Below are 22259 nucleotides of genomic sequence, written 5' to 3' on the forward strand. Positions count from 1 at the left end.
ACGCTTTAGAAAGCGTCGTCGGAGGCCATTATCCCCCCCTCCCCTCCTCCCTGCAAATTCTCTCTCCGCCGCTCGCCCCCTCCCCCCTCCTCTCTACAAATCCCCTCCCCTCTCCCGATCCCTCAAACCCCCTCCCTTACAAATCTCTAACCCCCTCCCGATTCTTGATTAGATTCCTTCCAAGAAGCGAGAGAGAGAGAGAGAGAGAGCGGCCACCCAGGCCCCCAATCCCTCTTCTCCGGCGTCGATGGAGTTCGATGGAGCTTCCTCCCTCTTCTCCGGCGTCGGCTTCATGCCTTCTCAGGCCACCCAAGCCCCCGATCCCTCCTCCTATTGTAAATTAGAGCAGCGCACAAAAGAGATGAAGGGAATCAACAACGCCAAGCTCATCCTCCTGTAGTCCGCCAAGCAGGCAGGTGGCGGACGCGGCGCCGGCGCCGGCGGTGGATCCACGGCGGCGCCCATGTTGTATCTCCTGGGGTCTCATCACCGTCTCTGGCTCATCGCCTTCGCCTCCTTCTTCACCTTCGCTGCCCTCCTCGCCTTCGTCACCACTACCACCACCCCTCGAGACCCCGGCCTCTCCTCCTCTAACCAATTTGCCCGTGCCCCTTCTTCCTTCCGACACAACTCCCGTCTCCCCGACCCCGTCTTTGACGCCCTCGTCAACTACGCCGCCGCCTCAAATTCCAGCGGCAAGATGGGAGATGCCGACCTCCACACCATCGCCGCCGTGTTCCGCCGCCGCGCTCCCTGCAAATTCCTCGTCTTTGGCCTCGGCCACGAGACCCCTCTCTGGCGCGCCCTCAACCACGGCGGTCGCACCGTCTTTCTCAACGAGAACGAGTACTACATCGCGCACCTCGAAGGCCGCCTCCCGGGCCTCGAGGCCTACGACATCGCCTACACCACCAAGGCCCGAGAGATGCCCGACCTCATCGCCGCCGCTCGCCGCGGCCGCCGGGGGGACTGCCGCCCCGTCCAGAACCTCCTCTTCTCCGACTGCCGCCACGCCCTCAACGACCTCCCCAACGCCCTCTACGACATCCCCTGGGACGTCATCCTCGTGGACGGGCCCCGCGGCCACGCCTCCACCTCCCCCGGGAGGATGTCCGCCATCTTCACGGCAGCGGTGATGGCCCGCTCCGCCGGCCCGGGGCCCACCGACGTGCTGGTCCACGACTACGAGCGCGAGGTGGAGCGGGTGTGCAGCGAGGAGTTCCTCTGCAACGAGAATCTCGTCGCCAACACCCGCCAGCTGGCCCACTTCCTCATCCCCGGCGGCAACGGCGCCACCCGCGACGAGTTCTGTGCCAACAGCACCATCACTGAGGCCGCCCAGTAATTTTTTTTTTCTTTTTTTTTATAGGGGACAGCAAGGTTTTCTTGGGTATTTTTATATTTTTTTTTCATAAAAAAAATTTATGACGACGCTTAAAAGCGTCGCTAAAAATAACCTTTAGCGACGCTTTTCAAACGCGTCAGCAATTTTTTTTCCACTCCGACATAGCCGACGCTTTGGTGACGCTTTGAAAAGCGTCGGGAAGAAAATTACCGACGCTTATAAGCGTCGGTAAAAGCCTCAAAAAACGTCGCCAAAGCTCCTTTTTCTTGTAGTGCATTAATATAGTGATAAGACTATGGAATGGGAGCCTAGCAAACGTCACAGGATTCCATAGGGGCACTCATGCTTTAACTGGCCTCAACCTCACGTCACTCTTAATAAATTGATAGAACTCTAGTTGGAATAGGGCTAAAATCCTTGGTGCTGTCACGGCACAGGAGGAGGTTATGACACTTTTGTTATCCTTAGGATAATACCTAAGAGTCAGTTTGAATTATCGAGTTGCTGGTTTTTTTTTTCTTTCTATGAGATTTGAGCTGGTCCACTCTAAAACTATTTTTGGGTACTTATGAACGTAGGCTTAGCCCGGCCTGTCATCCTATAATTTTTTTGGTTATACTGACCTAATCAATAAATCCAACAGAAATTTCAGCCCAACCATCAAAATATACTTTAAGTATGAACACTACATCAAAAATAGGTTTTCTCGACTCTTATGTGCCGACGCAAGAGAGAAACGTCGGTAATTTAGGCACCACGCCAAAATTTGCCGACCCTTTTTAGTAGCATCGGAAGAAATTTAAATTAGACGACGCTTAAAAATGTCGTCGGAATCCTATGACAGTTAAAAGCATTGTCGGAAGCCCTAAAAAGTGACGTCGGAAGCCTTAGTGTGCTAACGCAATGTTTTTAAAAGCATTGTCGGAGGCCTAATCATCTTTGGCCTAATATCTCTCGAAGACGACGTTTTACAAAGTGTCATCGGAAGCCTAATCATCTCCGGGCTATTTGTTTCTTAAAAAACGATGTTTTTAATAAACATTGTCGGAGGCCTAACGGGAACTAAGACGATGCTTTCTAAAGCATTGTCGGAGAACAACAGTAAATCCCCCTCCCTCCAATCCCAATCCTCTCTCTCTCTCTCTCAAAGAACAAACCCTAACCCCTTCACCAACTGCCATCATCCCAGCCCACCCCATCCCCCCCCTCCTTCCTCACCGATCCAACTTGGCTGGCCCTCTCCCCCCAAACCCCCCACCAAGCTTCGGATCAAGAATCATACCTACTAATCTTTGAGGACAATCCCACACTGTTGAGAAGGGGCGTTCTAGGGCACAGCTACGACACCTCCCCCTCCCCCTCTACCGCCCCCGTATTCTACCCCACCAAGGAGGAGTTCAAGCACCTCTTGCAGTTCATCGACAAGATCCGTCCCCAGGCCGGGCCCTTCGGCAGATACCGCATCATGCCCCTCCCTTTGCCCTTGCCCTCAAAGAATATCCTACTTATTCAAATGGTGAAACTCTAACCCACATTAACTAAGACTTATACTCTAACTCAAGTTATTAACAAGCTTTAACATTGACCAACTAAACAAAATAGCTAAAAAAATTGTGACTTGGCAACAAATCTCAACAATGCGGTGGCAACACTTTTCATTTGAAGGATGTTATCTAATCATAAGGTTAGGTATGTAACATTTAGATTTGGGAGGAGCATCCATACAACTTTAAACTTTTGAAGGGTTTTTTAATGTAAGTTTCAAATTTCATATACACACATCCCTAGATGCATTTTGTGTCTTTTAAGAAGCAGCAAATAAACTCTTTTGAAAGTACATATGCAAAAATTTCATTATGCTATGGATGCATGAGTAACAGATTTTCAAATTAAGGACATGATTTCTAATTATTAGATAATTTAAATATTATAAATCATGATTAGCAATGCCAATTTTTGTCCCAACTACTTCCATGATTTTACATTGAGAGTTGAAAACACCAACTGTTATGAAAGTAGTCTAACTTTGGTGTGTTGTGTGTGCGTGCAGGCACAAATATGCTAGTCCTCATATATTGATATCTTTCTGAATTTAAGTGTGAGAATTGATGCAAAATAGGCCCATCACAAAATAAAGTCTGCAAGCCCAGCCAACTTCAGTTCAAATTATAAAGAGAGAGAGAGAGAGAGAGAGAGAGAGAGAGAGAAATAAGGAATCAAAACAAAGGAAAATGTGATCCTCCGCCCGATCCCCCGACTGTTGTGATTAGGACCACAGATCTATGGCTAGTGACGACTCTGCATGGCCGATGCGAATGGTCGTCGACCATTGCCAATCAATAGCCAACCCATTAAGCCGAGTTTATCTCATCCAAAAATATTTTTAAAAATCCTCCTCATCCATCACATTTGGTCCATCACCGAGCCTTCTCCCTTCCTCTTCCTCATCTCCCGCAGTCGCTGTGCCGCCACAGTTGATCTCCACTGCCCAACAAACTCTCCTTCTCTCTCTAACATCCCCTGCCTCCCTTATTCTAAGATTTATTGCCTTGTTTCTCACAAGAATTTATTGCCATCGGCAAAGCTCCCTCGCCACACCACTCATTGGTGAGATCTCTCTCTCTCTGACCTATTGGTCGAAGAAGCTGCAACCACAGCCGCTAGCGGTGTTGCCCCTCTTCTCTTCCCTTCTCAATCTTTTCACTATGCATGACTTATTTCCACCGACTACTGCCGTCATTCGGGCTGCTGCTGCTGTTCCCTAGACACTGCCGATGCTGAGTGGCTGCCTCGGCGCCGACTCTATTGTACTCGGCTGTTGGATCTTTGGCATCCACCCCTAGTCTCTCCTCTTCTTTTCTTTCTTCCTTCTCTCTCTCTTCCTTCTTCATTTCCTTCTTCTTCTTTCAAATTCTTCCCTTTTCTTCCCATTTTTTCTTTTTTATTATTTTCCAAAAAAAAATAAAAGAAGAAAAAAGAAGAAAGAAAAAAATGATGAAGGCACCTATCTTTTGATCAAGTCCACAATCCACCTAGATTTAGACCTTCCCCTGATGGTCGACCCGGCCAACACAAACCAAGCCCAGACCGAGCTTCTCTCTCTTTGTTTTAAGCTTCTTATCTCTCTCTCGATTGAAGGCTAACGGTATTAATTTCATGTTGCTTAGAGCTTTCAATCCCAGAGCAGCATTGGGCCTAGGGATCAGGCCATGTGTCGGAAGCTGTGATTAGCCTTGTTGGAAGAATTTTTAGATCTGATTGAATTAAGACAATAAGTTTTCTCTACCCCTGGTTATTTTTTAATGCATTCCATGTATTTATTTAAAATTTATATTTATTAGCTTTTGAATAAAAATATTTAAATATTTAAAAATTGAAAACTTCAAAAAATATGCATGATTATGAATATTATGCATGTTTACATAAAAAGGGTAATTCAAAAATTATGGATCAAGCATAAATCCTTGTTTTGGCATGACTATGAAAATAATCAATTATTTGCATAATTGCAAAATTTGAAGTGAGACGATATCCCTATTTTGATAATGCATAATGTTTGGAAATAGATAATTACTCGTGTTTGAATTTTGCATTAATTTTTGAAATGAAATAATTTTTCTATTCTTAGAAATAAGATGTGAAAATTCTAGTTGATATTGCTTATGTTGTTGAAAACAAGTATGTTTATGAGAAATCAGTTTATTATGGATATTTTAAAAAACTCTTTAGTTTGGCCACACGTCATAAACTAATTTCTTTCAAGATTAGCTAGTCGAGGTTGATCATTGGTAGAGCTGGCCTGAAAGCCCTTTCGGGCTAGCTAGTCGGGGTTGATCACTGGTACACACTAATGGATCACATGTTTTGTTTTAAGGACTAGTCTTTTTGCTCTATCATGAGGTTACATGTGGCCGTGTGATTTAGAGCTAGTTCTCTTTTGGGCCTAGTGATAGTTGAGGTGGATCACTAGTACATGCTCATGGATCGCGTGTTCTATATTCAAGGGCTAGTCTTTTTCGAGCCTTATCATAGGGTTGATTGTGGTCGTAATCATAAAAGACTGGAAGAGAGTTTATGATTAACAGTTATGCATAGCATATTCTGAAACAATATGTTGGTAGAGGCATCTTAGCATTGTTGAATTGTTTATATTGGAAAATTTATTTTATGCTTGATCCTACTAGAGATTTTGGAAACTTTTTGGGCTCTAAGTTTGTTATCCCTTTTCTATTTTTCACAAATGCGGCAGAGTAGACGGGGCTTGGGGCCGAGCAGTAAGAAGTTTAGGATTTAGAAGACATCTGATTAGCTTTTTTTTGAATAAATTTGATTTATATTGGACTTTATTATTAATAATTGTGGATTATTTTTTTAATAAATATATTAGATTATTTGCTTCTGCCACTACTTGAATTTGGAATGACATGCATATGAATAAAGAGGTAGGCCTTGCATATCCTATGGGGTTAACCGTAGGATGTGCGATCGTTTGTCACATGCTCATCTCAGGCGATTGAGTCGTGGCGTGACAATAAGCGACAAAATATTATTATGTTGTGAAAAAATATTTTAAATTTCTTAATCTATAGTCTCTCTCTATAGGTTTTATAGAAAAAAAGAAATAAAAATGATGACCGATAGCACTTTCCGTTCCATTTGTATTATACTAGCTGATACTTCTGAATATTGATCATTATATTAAATTGTGGTCTTAATATGGTTCAAATGATGAAACATGACCGAAACATCCATCTTAAAGCATTTAGATTAACTGATTCTAGGTTTGTCTTCATCTTTCCTACTAAAGAGTATTGTTACTCGATTAGTTCTGCACGTCGTGGCAAGCACCATGTTGTCACATCTTAGTATATGTTGTCATCCGTAGCTAAGAGGGTTGTACATGTGTGTGTTTTGTTCCATATCAACTATGCACTGGATAGATTTGCATATTTGCACGAGGTTAAGAAATCTAAATAACACTTTCCAATTAGTCCTATTTGGATAAGATTCTGGATTGTGACTAATGGTATCAGAGTGAATTTGGTCCATGACCTATGTGGATTAGAGAACACTATAACAGGGGTTCATAGGGCTGACCATGTGCCGATCATAGTGCTTGTGATTAGATTTGAGTGGATTTGGACTCTTAGCTTAGCGGAGAAGTTAGAGCTTAAACGGAAGAAGTATGTGAGGATCCGTGCGGGCATGTGTTTAGTCCTATATCGACCATGCATTGGATATATCTCAAGTATTTGTACAGAGTCAAGGAACCCAGATAATATCTTTGAGCTAGTCACTTTGGGTGAGATCCTGGATTGCGGCAATAGGTATCAGAGCGGATCCAACCAATAGCCTACGTGGACTATAAGATACTATAGCACGGGTTCATAGAGGCTTATACTAGATAGATCATAGTGTTTGTGATTAGATTTGAATAAATTTAGATTCTATGCGAGGATGATACAGCTTATCTGTTATGGTCTTGGAAAGCAATCATCCCCTTAAAGAACAAATCATCGGCGTTTTAGCCTGATTGTAGCAAAACTTTTTCCAACCACCAACCGTTCATCTTAAAGTTAGCTTTCACTGATTGCGGCAAACGTATAAGCCCTGACAGCAACAGCTGACATCGAATTATTTATATAGGTTAAACCTTTTAATACAGCAATAAATGTAATCAATTTTATTACGTACCGGCACATGCACATGAACTATACATCAAACGTTTCATTTTCGTTTGACGGAATGTGATGCGTGGTGAACTTCGATTCTTATACAAGATAAATGATTACACCGTCATGGGCCCTCAAGTAAAATTAATTTCATCATTTGCCGGGCCCAAATATAGGTAATGCGCGCCCCCACATACGGAGAGGCCGTTTTCATATCTTGAATCAAAGTCATGCTTAATAATACCACCAAAACTTTCTAATAAATACTAAAATCAGTTAAATATTAAAATCATGCATGCATGACCTCAATCACCAACCTAAGTCGGCAAGATAGCTCTGTATATACAACTTTATTCTCATATGTGGAGAGTTTATTTCTATATCGTGAGTTTATGACATATAGGTTACAATAAAAGCACACTTATACCTAACAATACCAATAAATATTTCTAATAAATACTAAAATTAATTAAAATAAAATTGTGCAAGCATGAACTCGATCGCCAACCAAAACCAGCAACAAGCTATCAAAGCCGATAGGCATTATTAATTTGCAGAGTGATGTTAGCCAGATCAGTTCAGCTTTTGTATGATTCCTCGCTCATAAAGCCAAATGCATGGTGCTGCGCCAGATTCTTTTCTAAACCATCGACATTGGCTTCATTTTGCTTAAATGAAAGGCAAGGGAAGGACCAGACTCCCAGAGAATTGTCCCTCGCCGTGTCTTGGACTTTTGTCCAAATGCAATGCTTGCTCAAACGGACACGTGAACCGGGCTCCTCTTATTTTTATGAGGAATTTAAAAGAACAAGGCGAGTCCATGCATCCTGTTTCTGACTTTTCTGACTTTCCTGACTTTCTTCCACTTACGAGCACACAATACCAGGCCTCCACATATTGCCAATACGGCATTATTGGGTTGGTGAGGCAGCTCTCCACTACACAATGCAATGAGGTGTTGCACTTGGCTATATTATAGTGCCACCCCCACTTCATGCCCCAGCATAGCCCACCGCATCAATGCCAGAAGCAAGGCCGGCAGGCACTTTCCTTCTATTGGAGTGGCTGCTACTGCTCATTCTTGCAAGCTCTAGCCCTCCGCCAGACCCGATAAAGTGCTCGCCAGGCACCGGCAAATGCACCATCACCAACATCTATGGGACCTTCCCCGACCGATCGATCTGTGGAGCAGCAGCTGCGGTCTATCCAACCTCCGAGCAAGAGCTCGTTGAGGCGGTGGCGAAAGCCACTGCCGGCAAGAGGAAGATGAAGGTGGCAACACGCTACTCCAGTAGCATCCCCAAGCTGGCCTGTCCCGGAGGGGATGACGGGCTTATAGTCAGCACCAGATACCTTAATGGCATTGTGAGCACCGAGGTGTCGAGGATGAGGATTACGGTAGAGAGTGGAGTGACGCTCGAGGAGTTGATCAAGGTGGCGGCGAAGGCCGGCCTTGCGCTGCCTTACGCGCCCTACTGGTGGGGGGTGACGGTCGGCGGCATGCTGTCGACGGGCGCCCACGGGAGTTCTTTGCGGGGGAAGGGGAGCGCAGTCCACGAGTACGTCGTAGGGCTGAGATTGGTCACGCCGGCTTCGGCCAGCGAAGGCTACGCTAAGATTCGAGAGCTGGACGTCGGGGACCCTGACTTGGATGCGGCCAAGGTTTCATTGGGGGTACTTGGAGTTATCTCGCAGGTAATGGTCCATAAATTCCTTGTCTCTTTGCCTCTTTTTCTTAGGATTTGGTGATTGGCTTCGTAAGCCAGCTGTAGTGCAGCCAGGTAATTTTAAAAGAAGGAACAGTGTAGAAGCAAATCTCTCTTCCAATAGCTTATTTATATCCTTAAAAGGTCCCATAATTAGATATGTATTGCTTCTTCTTTTCTGGTAAAAATTAGCTATGTATTGCTTACAAAAAGAAAAAGAAAAATAAGAGAAGGAATTGAGCCGAGATCAATTCAATTTATTAAAATGAAGGAATACTGAGACATCTAGCGGAGGAAAGATTGCTTTAAACATGATTCACTTCCATTCAGATCCGGTCCGATTAGGTATTGAATCACTTGTATTGGTCTTTGGACTTTTATAAATCAAATCATGTTAAAAATAATGAACTTTTTGTGGGATTATTCATTTGTTGCTAGCTTTTTTCAAAAATTATTTTGGAAGGTCTCCACCTTGCAGCATAATCTTCGTATTTCTTCAAATTCCAAAAATTCATCCTTTTATAGTTCTACATGCACTAATTTTGACATCTTTTGGCATCATGTATGCTATGTTATCACGATGTATAGTAACTTTGACATTCTTGATGACTTGTCTAGCACTATAAATTGTTAAGTAATTTGCTTATACCAAAAAAAAAAAAAAAAAGCTGTAAATAAACTATGTTGAGCTGGATTTTAAGCTGCTATAATAATTGCATAAAAAAATACCAGTGTAATTGGGAATAAAATAGAATGTACGGATATTTTATGAGGATTATGTTTACTATAAATGATAGGATATTGTTTGCAATTTCAGAAAAGAAGAGGAACAATTGTGCAAATATTAAAGATAATAGATGAAGAAAAGTTGGTGTACTAATACTAATGAAAAAGCAATAATTGTTCTAAAGATTAGATAATATCATAACCATATGTTTTTAATTCATGCTTGTATCATTGATGTACTTCTTATTTCATGCATTATGTCAAACACTAATGATATGAGGCGCGTGGCCTTAGGAAGGCCTATTCTGGGAAAACCGTGGGGGCTGCCCGTCCATTGCGCCCCTCGAAGTAATGAAACGATAGTTGCCTAATTGAAAAAAAGGACGGCATTAATACTGGTACCAAGTTAGACAGCATTGCTTGACCGGAGTTTTATTTTGTCATCTGCTCCCCAACTGGACCTAAATGTATGAGAAAAGTGGAGACGAATTTATTCTTAGGCATATGCAACTATTCATTGTTTGGTTGTCTGCTCCCCAACTGGACCTCAATGTATAAGAAAAGTAGAGGCGAATTTATTCCTAGGCATATGCAACTATTCATTGAGACACCTCGCCCCATGAAGGCCTATGTCACCAATCCTTGCAGATGGTTATCATTGTGCTTCAATAGCTTATAACTGCTATCGTTGAAGTAGTGAAATAATGCTAGTTGTTGAGAATTTATTGAGCATTGCTTTAATTTTTTTCAGAACTTGTGACCAGTTCAGTTGAATGGACTCTTAACAACAACAAAAAAAAAAGTAAAAATAAATAAAAAGCCTCCTACATATATAGGATCATCAAATTTTCGAATTGAGCATTTGTATCCAGGTCAAGATATGATGCCCATTTTTTGGTTCTCCATAGCCATGCTACATATATAGGATCATCAAATTTTCCAAGCTTGTCTCTTTAATTTGTGTGCACCAAATGCAACCTCGCCAGCACAACCACAATGTGGTCGTAAAAAGATTGTGAGCTTCTTCTCTTGGCTTCAGGTTACCTTGGCGTTACAACCGCTGTTCAAGCGATCCATCACCTTTCTAAAGGGCGACGACTCGGACCTAGCATCGATGGCAGTCACCTTGGGCGACCAGCACGAGTTCGCCGACATGTCATGGTACCCAGGCCACGGCAAAGTCATCTACCGGATTGACGACCGTGTCCCCTCCAAACTCCCCGGCAATGGCCTCAACGACTTCGTCGGATTCCGGTCCACGGCGACGCTACTACTGGGCATCAACAGATTAGCAGGTAGATCCATCGCCATGCTCCACACCTTTACCCACGTTGATTGAGATCCTTGTAGTTCCAAGACACACTGACTTAATTCCCCTTGCATCTCTCACATGAAGAGGAGACCCTGGAAGCCACAGGCAATGCTGACGGCAAGTGCACCGATTCGAAGCTTACAACGACGACGATTGCCATCGATAACTATGGGTTTACAAATGATGGCGTTTGGTTCAGAGGTTATCCCGTGGTTGGCTTCCAGAACCGGTTGCAGTCCTCAGGGAGCTGCCTCGATGGACCGGAGGACGACCTCCTCACTGCATGTCCATGGGACCCAAGAGTTAAGGGGGAGTTCTTTCACCAAACAACTTTCAGCATTGGATTGTCCAAGGCTAAGGACTTCATCCTCGATGTACAGAAGCTCAGGGACCTCAACCCGAAAGCTCTGTGTGGCGTCGAGCTCTACAATGGCATCCTCATGCGCTTCGTGAAGGCTTCATCAGCGTACCTGGGCAAGCAAGAGGACTCATTAGATTTCGATGTCACCTATTATAGGAGTCATGACCCCATGGCTCCAAGGCTTCATGAAGACTTGCTTGAGGAGATCGAGCAGATGGGACTCTTTAAGTATGGAGGCTTGCCGCACTGGGGGAAGAATCGGAACATTGCATTCGATGGAGTGATCGACAAGTATGCGAAGGGGCGAGAATTTCTCAGGATTAAACGTCTCTATGATCCTGACGGATTGTTCTCCAGCCAGTGGACCGATCAGGTTCTTGGTGTCAATGGGACAACAAGCATCATCAAGAAGGGTTGTGCCTTGGAAGGTCTATGCATATGCTCGGAGGACATCCATTGTGCACCTGAGAAGGGATATTTTTGCCGCCCTGGTAAGGTGTACAAGGATGCCCGGGTATGCACCAAGAATTAACTAATATCAGCTCGTTTTATACTCATAAAACCATCAGTAGTCTTAAGAACAAGAAGCATAGTCTTGTTCAGTGTTATTACGGTGATTGTTATCATGTTTGGATTTTCTAATTGTTAATGTATATTATAAACGAGCAAGACGTCTGTACTTTTCAATACAGGGTTACTGATGTACGTGAAGATCCAATGTTTCCCACAAAAGGCAAATTATTGCTTTCTTTATCTAATAAGCGTTGTGAGAGAAAATTTAAGGGCGTATCTCTCAATCTGCTATTAAAGGAAAAGGAAATTGATATTCTGGGAGAGAACTGAGGGGATTTTGAGGATTTGTAGGAACTACCATGTCCCATAGTGTTTATATATAGGAGGCCTCAGAATTAACTGTTTCGTAAATTGCTTGTATGTGATCAATGGTGATGATCAGCTTGAGAGTCATTGGGCTTGGATGCTGGCTACAAAGCTTCCAATAAAATATTTGGAATGAAAGAGCAAGAGAAAGAAAACTGCTTATTGCTTTTACTTTGACAAAATGTTGTTCATTGCTGATTCAAGGATTTACAAGCAAAGCAATTGAATCATAACATGGCCAGCCACAAAATGGTTTGACAATCGAAACAACATTGCCGCAAGACAAGCAACACAACCTATATCAACTTGAATCAGTTGCATGATCTCAACTATCTCTATAGATAGCTCTAGGTTTACCAAGTCCAACAATATACGAGCACAACTCGTTCATAGACATCAAATAATGAGTTGCTTTCAAGCACAACACATGATGGTCCATACAACACAAAACACTCCATGGAAATAAAATGTAAGTTGCCAACTTTTGTTTGTCTTGCTGCTAAATCTCTTTCCCTTTGGCTTTCCATCAAGCAATGCTGAACCCGAGAATATTAACTTCGCAGCAAGATGAATTGAAATAAGAAGCATCTCGCAAGTCAAATGCATTGATTCTAACATAAATGTACTGAAGCAGTTGATGCAGTAACACAGACAAACTGTACCAGCGCCAACCACGAATGCAGCCCCTTACAACATGCATCTAGAACTTACTAGTTTTAGAAGTTCAGAGTGATGGGGCTTGCTTTAATCAAAAATATTATCTTCACCGTAAGATGAATTGAAACAAAAAAGCATTTCGCAAGTCAAACGCATTAATTCTAACATATATTTACTGAAGCAGTTGCTGCAGTAAAACGCGCAAAATGAATCAGCACCAGAAATGAATGCAGCAGGCCCCAGTGCCGCAAGTATCTATCATTGCCATAATTTATAAAGAAACCTCCTTTCCAGCATCACCCAAAGCAAAAGGAAAAGTAAATATTAGCTCTAAATTTTAAATAAACCAATGAGAAAAATTCCCTCTTAGATATCATTTTCTTGTCACTTCAGGAGGTTTTTTGCTCAGTTATCTACCTGGTAAAATACACCAGCAGATCTGCTTTAGCTTTATGCACAAGCAATCACTTTTGATGGCACCCTCACTCCCTTATAATTTTTGGTTAACCATTCCCTTTCACAAACTTGAAGCTGCTCCCATTTTCACTCCCACTTCTTTGTGCAACTGTAGTTTGCCAAGATATTACAATTGCAAAGCCTCCTTCATGCATCACAATGCAAATTAGCTTTGATACTGATCTTTCCTTTTACCAACCTTCATTACCTTCCAACATAATCATCATGCATAAAAATCTGACCGTACTGGCTCCACCATGTTCTCATCTCTAACATTCTTCATCTTGCTGCCTTTTTGTAATCTTACCCCCTCTAAGCTGCAGATGCATCAACACCTGCAACTCCCATTTTAATTGAGTGTTCACTCTTTTGTCAACTAAATGAAGGTTTGCTTTTCTGAGCAAACCAGCGAGACAGGGAAAAAGGAAATGTGGAGGATCGTTTGATGATCAAGAAAAATAGAAAATCCTGCACAACAGATGCAGGACCATAAAAAAGGAAACCATCTGAAACCAAACCTAAGTCCAAAAAATATCTGGTATTTGATTTTAAAAAATCCTCCTGTCCAACAATCATCAACCATAGCATCTACCTTGGCATGAAGTTCAGTTGATTACCAAAACCAAGGCTTACTGGACAAACATTCTACTAAAACCTGGCTGCCACTTAATTTTCACCCAGACCAAATATCCCAATGTGATCTAGCCAGCACCACATCCAACTTTAAATAAATAGGAAACTATCACGAGCATTAAAAATCTTATATACTAATACCACATTTTTGGCCGATTTCTAAAAACAAGACTTAGTGATCAAACATTCTCCTAAAAAATAGGGCCACTTAACTTTCACTTGGACAAGATGCATAAATGTAATCTCACCACTATCACTCAAAACTTTGACAAAATGGGAAACCACCACAAGACCCATCCAAGCACCCATGCTACTGATACCACATTTGCCACAAGCTTTAACCTTCCTACAAGTCCAACCATTTCTCCACATGGTATGATATATGATCAAATAAGTAAGGCTAAAAGCATCAGGTAAACTAACCATTTCATTCACTTCACTTTATTACCAGAACTTATTTAATAGTATTCTTATAACCAATACAGAACAATGTCTATAAGACCTATCATCATATAAGAACCATAACCAGGCATGTAAGTTAGCCTTCAAAATGTGTCAATAGAAAGTATCTTGCTGCTATGGACCATGCTGGAAAACTTATTATATATCCCGAGTGAAGGATAACTAATTTAGCTGCAAAGTTTTCTCCTAGACCCTGCTATCCTGCAATGAAATGAAATATACCATTGGATAATTCTTTATACCTTTCAACATATGGAAAAGGGAATACAAATCTCACACCATAGCCAGGACAATGCTTCAATCCTTTACCTATTTTGCTCACTTTCTCCATTTCTAATCTCCAATTGCACAACTCTGCAAAATCCTTGGTTAAACATGAATGAATGAAATAAATATCTAGCGTGTGTTGAAATATCTGGCATCCATTGTCATCATAAGATTGCCACAAAGGTATTTTGATCTCAGAGAATTTCAGGCTCGTCTTCCTAAAAGTGATGCATGCTAATCCCTTTTCTCTCATGATCCATAAAGCAGAGCAAACCATTAGGAAAAGAGAAAAGGGGGTTCAGAAGATCAGCCCAACTCTCATTACCAAGATGATAGATGAGCACAGCAGAAAAGGAATTGGAAGAAGAGGGGGAAGAAAATAACACTAGAACAAATCTTAAGCTCATTAGAAGACAGAAGTGAAACCTACTCCAACCAATACTATCAAATAGAATTCCATTCAGACTCAATCAGCATGATACAGGACCAAGTAGCGATGGCTTGCAATGTGCGAAGGACCTAAAAGTCTATAAATCCTAGGCTTTAGGCTCAGGTTTCTGTTTGCTGTCTAGCTGCAGATAACAGGACAGAAAAATGTACATTGATGATTTTCTGGCTGATAAAAGCTGCTTTAAACATGCATTGGTTAAGGATTCTAATAGATCCTAGAAACCCAAAAGTGAAAGTTCTATGGCAATCCAAAATGGTTCAATGTCAATCTAAACTCTAAAGTATAATTTTCAGAGAACAGTGAAATATCTGCACAATTCGGTATAGGATTGCAGATTTTATTGGACCACAGACTCTCTTTTTTTAATTAAATATTGGACCACAGACTTAAAAGATTAGATATAAGGGTTAATTGCAGATGCACTAAAGAAGAATGATACTATGATAGACTTAATTAAAAAAGAAAAAAGATGACCAACGAAAAGTTGAAATTCTTAGCATCCTCTGTTGTCTGTGCACAGATCTTGTGGACAAGAGTGAAGCAACTTAAATGGTTAAAATCTATATCCAGAACTGTCTATCAAATAATTGCAGCAATAGGATCAATTGACAGCATAGAATAATAAGATAAGAAACATGGAAAACAGATTTGGACATGAAGAAAAAAAAAGAACAAGATAGAAATAGGAAGAATAAATAACTCGAGAGAAAGAAAAGGAGGTAAGGGGAAGCCAAACCTGACACCAAGAATCTCTTCTTTACTTCAACAAATTTCTGCATATATCCTGCTTGACACATGAGACCCTATCCTTTGCTTATTTGAGTCTAACTAGGATTCAATCACAATAGCAAACAAAATCGGTCAAAATTCTTTGACTAACCAACCGAACACTAACTAGGACTCCCAACTCAACCAAACAGTAGCAATTATTGTCCACGCTACAGTACTGTATGAACAGTAATGGTTCCTACTTAACCTCAAATCTGATCAGAAAACTACATGCTTAAAACTAAAATAAGATAAAATAAAAGGACAATCAATTAGTGATAAATCTGGCTGTTGGAAGAAAGTCCAGCTGCGCCTTACGTCATTGATGTTCCTTGCAGCAGGGTAAGGCCCTAAAATATCTGCTCTAATTTGAGATCTCAGCCCTCTGCTAGCTAGAACAGCAACTAAGGGCTTCCGGGACTGGTTCTTGTGGCTGTTGCTTCCTCCCTTACGCCTTAGCACCTGATCTTCAATAAGTGCTGCATTACAGAATCTGTAGCCTTGTTCCCTGATACTTCTATTTCTCTCTTAATCTCCCATCAGATAAGGTGAGCCATGATGCCCTAAAGCTTCCTTTCTTCCCTTCAAGGAGGTAATAAGCTAGCAATCAACCCTTCGGATGTTGAAATGGTGGCATTAGGAGATCAACCATATCAAGGAATTTATATGATAAGGTCCAGGAAAAAAATGCAGCAGCAAGTGTGATAGAGTATCATCTCTGCATTAGAAAGGATGCACTTCTAATCACAATACACCATCCTCTTTCAAGATTTTGCAAAGATATATGCTCTAGCATATCCATACAAAAATCTGAAGGCTCTGACCTTTTGCAGAAAAAGGGGATTCTGCATTGTTATGCTTTATCTACAACAAACACTTAAAGAATCACTAGTACTTAGGCTGGTTGCATCCACTGCAAGACTTGAGTATCACAACCTTGATTTCATAAGAAAGGACGGCTGCATCATATCTTTTGCAACTGCATTCAGATTCATTACCACATGAAAATCATATGGAACTCTAAAGTTTAAGACATTGTCTTCATATAATGTATTCTTTAGAACCTATCAGCACTGCCACTTCCTGCTCCAAATATCTTGCTCAACAATCTGTCTTCCCTGAAAGTAGTAGTAAAATTAAAAGCACAAACAACTCACACATTTCTACTTCAAAAGTATCTCTCTCTGACACGTCATTCCACAGTTCTCACAATCACTATTATCTTCCACAACCATTTAGATAACATACATGACTGCGTCTTCAAAGTATCTGTTTCAACCCTCTTTGACACCTCAAACAAAATGCCCACTACCCAATTAAGATACTTCCTTGAAACCTTTACTCTGCCACTGCTCCAAAAGAATGTTCTTTAACACCTTTGGAAAACTAGTTTACCCACCGGACCACAAATAAGTGGTTCCCATCTTTATCCCCATTTTAACTCATGAGCAAGAGAAGGGGAAGAGAGAGAAGCCTAGTATTTCAAGACAAAGAAATAAGCTAAATTTTAAACATGCAATTAATAAGTTGCATATGGACTAAATTCGAAAGAATGAGGCAGAATGAAGGATGGACTTCGTAACATGATTTTTTTTGTGGGAAATAAAAGGTGAGTGTGGAGTGATTGATTAAAACCCCATTTGATTTTGATGAGCTCAAAGCAATTGAGTATATCTTGTGATTACTAATGAATTCAATTGAGTGTTTCAGTGAAAATCCTGTCCAAGTGTTTCTAGACTTGGTTCATAGTATTTTGGATAAGTTAAGAAGTCTGCATGAACCAATGTCTGAGACTCGAGTCGACTCCCGAGTATCACGAGTCGACTCCAAGCGTATCAAGTTCACTGGCACGAGCTCGAGTCGACTCCAGATTAGTACGAGTCGACTCCGACTGAGAACAGAAAGCTTCATCTCAGAACCTGTCAACGAGTCGACTCCTGAAGTGCGCGAGTCGACTCCAATGTTCACCGAGTCGACTCCAGGGAAGTAAGAGTCGACTCCAAGCAGTCACAGGCAGAAAAGTCAAAGAGCAGTTTTCGGGTCTGAGATTCGAGTCGACTCCAGTGGAACGCGAGTCGACTCCGATGGTTGGCAGATCGACTCCAAAGAAGGTAAGAGTCGACTCTCAGAGGAACACAAGGAAACAGTCAGAGAACGATTTTCGGACTCTGAGATTCGAGTCGACTCCCGCATTGCACGAGTCGACTCCGAGACTCCGCGACCATCGACAGACAGAAAACCATGTTACTGCCTCTGAGATTCGAGTCGACTCACAGACAGCTCGAGTCGACTCCAAGACAAGCTACACGTTAAAAGGCAGAAGACCAACTTTCGGAAACTGAGAGCCGAGTCGACTCCAAGGAGGTTCGAGTCGACTCCAAGACTGGATGAGCCAAACGACAGAGAATCGAGAGTTCGGGCTCTGAGATTCGAGTCGACTCCCAGGACAGTCGAGTCGACTCGAGTGGACAAAATTCAAATTTGGATCCACGGACTTCAGTGGATGAGCCGACTCCAAAAATTGCCAGGTCAACTCCAGAAGTTGGCGAGTCGACTCCAGGTCAAGACGAGTCGACTCCCAGTCAAGACGGCAACTTTAATTCAAATTTGGAACAGTTGCCGAGTCGACTCCGGAAAAGCGTGAGTCGACTCCTGCTACAGCCGAGTCGACTCCTGATCGCGCGAGTCGACTCCAACCCACCAACGGTCATATTGTCAGGCTGCGCAGAGTGTGCAGAACGGCCAGAAAAAGCAGAGTAACGGCTAGTTTCCGTGGGGGTTGGCTTAAATAGCCACAGAGGACTGTAGCAAGGTAGAGAACAGATATTCCACTCCAAGCATTCAAGTTTTCAAGCTCTCCAAGTGCTCTTAAACGAAAAAGGGGAGATCTGCATTTACTGCTCCAACAACTTCTTCCCAACAATCAAAGCTTCCTCCTCCTGCATTCAAGTCGACCACTCTTTCAAGAGGAGACCGGAGTTCCAGAAGCCATACCTCTTCACCAGCTTAAAAGCGTTTGAGGGCTTCTAACTCCTTTACGATTATATTGTCTTAAATCTGCTTTTTGAGAAGCTATTTTCTGTTTTCTCCTATCTCTTGTATTTACTTGATTCAATCGGGGGATTGAATCAAGGGGTTTAAGGTTGGTTGGTGAGCCAAGTTAAAACCAACGTGTGTAAGGGTTTGATTGTGAGCCCGGAAAAACAATCGGGGTTGATTCTAGTCGGTGAGCCTGGAAAAACCGACCGAGTTCGTTGTGAGCTCGTAAAACAACAAGTTTGGTTGTGAGCTTGCAAAACAACCGGCTGTAATCCAAGGGGGTTATAGTGAAATTCCCAAGTGAGACTTGGGGAGTGGACGTAGGAGCAAGGGTTAGCTCCGAACCACTATAAAACTTTGTGTTTGTAGTGCATTGTCTCTCATCTTCTTCCCCGCACATTACTCACAGCACTAGGCTTTAATTAAATAACTTGCTATAGTTTTTAATTAATCATCCACAAAGTTTTAATTAGCCAAATTATATTAAAAACCCAATTCACCCCCCCCCCTCTTGGGTTGTCTATCTGGGCAACAAGTGGTATCAGAGCAAAAAACTCTTCCACTCAAGAGTTAAAAGATCAAAATGACAACCCCATTTGGATCTTCTCACATTGAGGGTCAGTCCACCCAAAGACCCCCTTTCTTCAATGGATCTGACTACTCATACTGGAAGGCTAGGATGAGAATATTCATCCAAGCCCAAGACTATGAGATGTGGTCCATTGTAGTAAATGGGCCATACATCCCATCCATATACGTAGATGGTGTTAAGGTACCTAAACTTGAAATGGACTGGGATGAACATGACATGAGGAAGGCACAATTAAACTCTAAAGCCATGAATGTCTTTTATTGTGCCTTAGACCGTAATGAATTCAATAGGGTCTCTACGTGCAATTCTGCAAAAGAGATTTGGGACAGACTTGAAGTGACCCATGAGGGCACGAATCAAGTGAAAGAGTCCAAAATAAATATTTTGGTTCATAAATATGAACTATTTAAAATGGACTCTAACGAAACAATTACATGCATGTTCACTAGGTTTACTGATATTGTCAATGGCCTAAAAAGCCTTGGCAAGAACTATACTAACAGTGAACTTGTCAGGAAAATCCTTCGGTGTCTACCAAGGTCGTGGGAAGCTAAAGTGACGGCAATCCAATAAGCTAAAGACTTGAACAAGCTTCCACTTGAAGAGCTCCTTGGATCCCTTATGACGCATGAGCTTACCATGAAACAACACAACGAGGAAGAGTCCTCCCATAAGAAAAAGGTAATAGCTTTAAAATCTACTTCTTCTAACAAGGACTTGTCTTGCAGCAGCAGCAGTGAAGAAGAAGAAGATGAGGAAGATGGTGGTGAGGCTCTTCTTGTGCGCAAGTTCAAGAAATTCATCAACCACAAGAAGTCCTATCATCAAAGGAGAGGCTCCTCAAATTCCTACCGCAAGGACAAAGGTAAGAAAAGGGAAAGTGAGGGGATCGGGTGCTATGAGTGCAAAAAGCCGGGACACATCCGAGCTGAGTGTCCCTTACTAAAGAAGAGCAGCAAGTACAAGAAGAAGAAGAAAGCCCTTGTCACCACCCTATCGGACTCCGACGCATCATCTTCATCATCGGATGAAGAACAAGAAGAGAAGGCCAATTTTTGTTTCATGGCCAACGAAAATGAGGTAACTTCCGATACGCACTATGATTTTTCATTTGATGAACTTTATGATGCGTTTAACGAACTAATGATTGAATATAAGGATGTTAATGTTAAAAACAGGGAACTAAAAGTAACTAACCAAACTTATATCCGTAAGTATGATTCTTTAATTAAGGATAAAGATGCTATTACCAAAGAAAATCTAGAACTTAAGACAAGCAACCAACTCTTAATTAAGAAAACTAATACCTTAACTAAAGATAATGAAAAACTAACTAAGGAACTTTCAGAACTCAAAAACCATAAACAAGTCCTAAACAAGGGTCTAACAAAAGAACTAAATGATCTAAAAGCCGAAAATCAAACATTAACTAAAGAACTTAACAAATACAAACCCTTAGTTGAAAAATTCACATATAGTTCTGAAAAGTTAAACATGATACTAAATAGTCAACGTGCAGTGTTTAATAAAGCCGGTTTAGGATATAAACCAAGGAATAAGCAAAAACTTCTTAGTAACTTCTTTGTTAAAGCTGGGGAAACAAAAACTAAGAAAATAACCTGCTTTTGTTGTGGTACAGTAGGCCATAAAGCAAATGTATGTAATTTTAGGAAAAGTAAAACTAAAAGAAAAATTAAAAGGGTATGGGTTCCAAAAGGAACCAACTTGACTAACCATGAAGGACCCAAGAAAACTTGGGTACCTAAGATGACATGATTTGCTTGTGTAGGAGTGTCTTGCAGCCAAGGTCAACAAAAATTGCTGGTATTTGGATAGTGGCTGCTCAAGGCACATGACGGGTGATAAAGACCAATTTTTCACCCTTGAAGCTAAGAAGGGAGGTGCTGTGACGTTTGGAGACAACAACCAAGGTCACATCATTGGTATTGGTAAAGTTCAAATCACCCCTTCTACTTTTATAGATAATGTTAGATATGTTGATGGTCTTAAGCATAACTTGTTAAGCATTAGTCAATTATGTGACAAAGGATATGATGTTATGTTTAAACCATCACTATGCATTATAACAAATACTAATGATAATAGTTTAGTTTTTAAAGGGATTAGACGTGGAAATGTATATGTGGTAGACCTAGAAGACCTTGCAAAACATAACCAATGTTTAGTTGTTAATGAAACTAAAGATAATGATGCTAGTTGGTTATGGCACCGTAAGTTAGGTCATGCAAGCATGGACACAATAACTAAATTAGTTAAAAGAGATTCCGTGATAGGTTTGCCAAAGTTAAAATTTGAAAAGAACAAAATCTGTGAAGCATGTCAATTTGGCAAACAATCTAGGAATTCTTTTAAACCCATAAAATGTGTCTCTACCTCTAGGCCTCTAGAATTATTACACATGGACCTATTTGGTCCAACTAGAACAACAAGCCTAGGTGGAAATAAATATGGTCTAGTCATAGTAGATGATTACTCTAGGTACACATGGGTCATGTTTCTAGCACATAAGGACCAAGCATTTTCCATGTTTAAAAAGTTCCATAAGGAAGTAACAAATGCTAGAGAGTCTTCAGTCATAGCCATTAGAAGTGACCATGGTACCGAATTCGAAAATCAATTATTTGATAAATTTTGTAGTAAAAAGGGGATAATCCATAATTTTTCTGCACCTAGGACACCACAACAAAATGGAGTTGTGGAAAGGAAAAATAGAACTCTAGAGGAAATGGCTAGAACGATGTTATGTGAAAGTAACCTCCCTAAGTACTTTTGGGGAGAAGCCATTAATACTTCTTGCCATATATTAAATAGAGTTCTATTAAGACCCATCATAAAGAAAACACCTTATGAACTGTGGAAAAACATAAAACCAAAGGTAAACTATTTTCATGTTTTTGGATGTAGGTGTTTTG

At 41.3% G+C, this 22259-nt stretch overlaps 2 protein-coding genes across 2 annotated transcripts; both read left to right on the forward strand.

Annotated features, from left to right (window-relative positions):
• Positions 1-434: 434 nt before the first annotated feature.
• On the forward strand, positions 435-1345 carry LOC120108234 (protein IRX15-LIKE-like). The gene has a single exon (XM_039121808.1). The coding sequence runs from the start codon at positions 464-466 to the stop codon at positions 1343-1345; it is 882 nt and encodes a 293-aa protein (XP_038977736.1). The 5' UTR covers positions 435-463.
• Positions 1346-7948: 6603 nt separating this feature from the next.
• On the forward strand, positions 7949-15596 carry LOC103696384 (probable L-gulonolactone oxidase 6). Its single transcript, XM_008777996.4, has 3 exons — positions 7949-8712; positions 10489-10744; positions 10846-15596. Exons 1-3 carry the CDS (start codon positions 8038-8040, stop codon positions 11652-11654), a joined length of 1740 nt encoding a protein of 579 aa, XP_008776218.4. The 5' UTR covers positions 7949-8037; the 3' UTR covers positions 11655-15596.
• Positions 15597-22259: the final 6663 nt, after the last annotated feature.

This window comes from Phoenix dactylifera, unplaced genomic scaffold (assembly GCF_009389715.1).
Source record: "Phoenix dactylifera cultivar Barhee BC4 unplaced genomic scaffold, palm_55x_up_171113_PBpolish2nd_filt_p 001233F, whole genome shotgun sequence".
NCBI classification, from domain to species: Eukaryota; Viridiplantae; Streptophyta; class Magnoliopsida; order Arecales; family Arecaceae; genus Phoenix; species Phoenix dactylifera.

What these genes read in the sequence shown, in the direction of transcription:
- LOC120108234 (XM_039121808.1), top strand. Translation starts at nt 464, where the DNA reads ATGTTGTATCTCCTGGGGTCTCATCACCGTCTCTGGCTCATCGCCTTC.
- LOC103696384 (XM_008777996.4), top strand. Translation starts at nt 8,038, where the DNA reads ATGCCAGAAGCAAGGCCGGCAGGCACTTTCCTTCTATTGGAGTGGCTG. An exon ending in TACTTGGAGTTATCTCGCAG is followed by an intron (nt 8,713 to 10,488) that starts GTAATGGTCCAT and finishes TCTTGGCTTCAG; the next exon opens with GTTACCTTGGCGTTACAACC. An exon ending in GGGCATCAACAGATTAGCAG is followed by an intron (nt 10,745 to 10,845) that starts GTAGATCCATCG and finishes TCTCACATGAAG; the next exon opens with AGGAGACCCTGGAAGCCACA.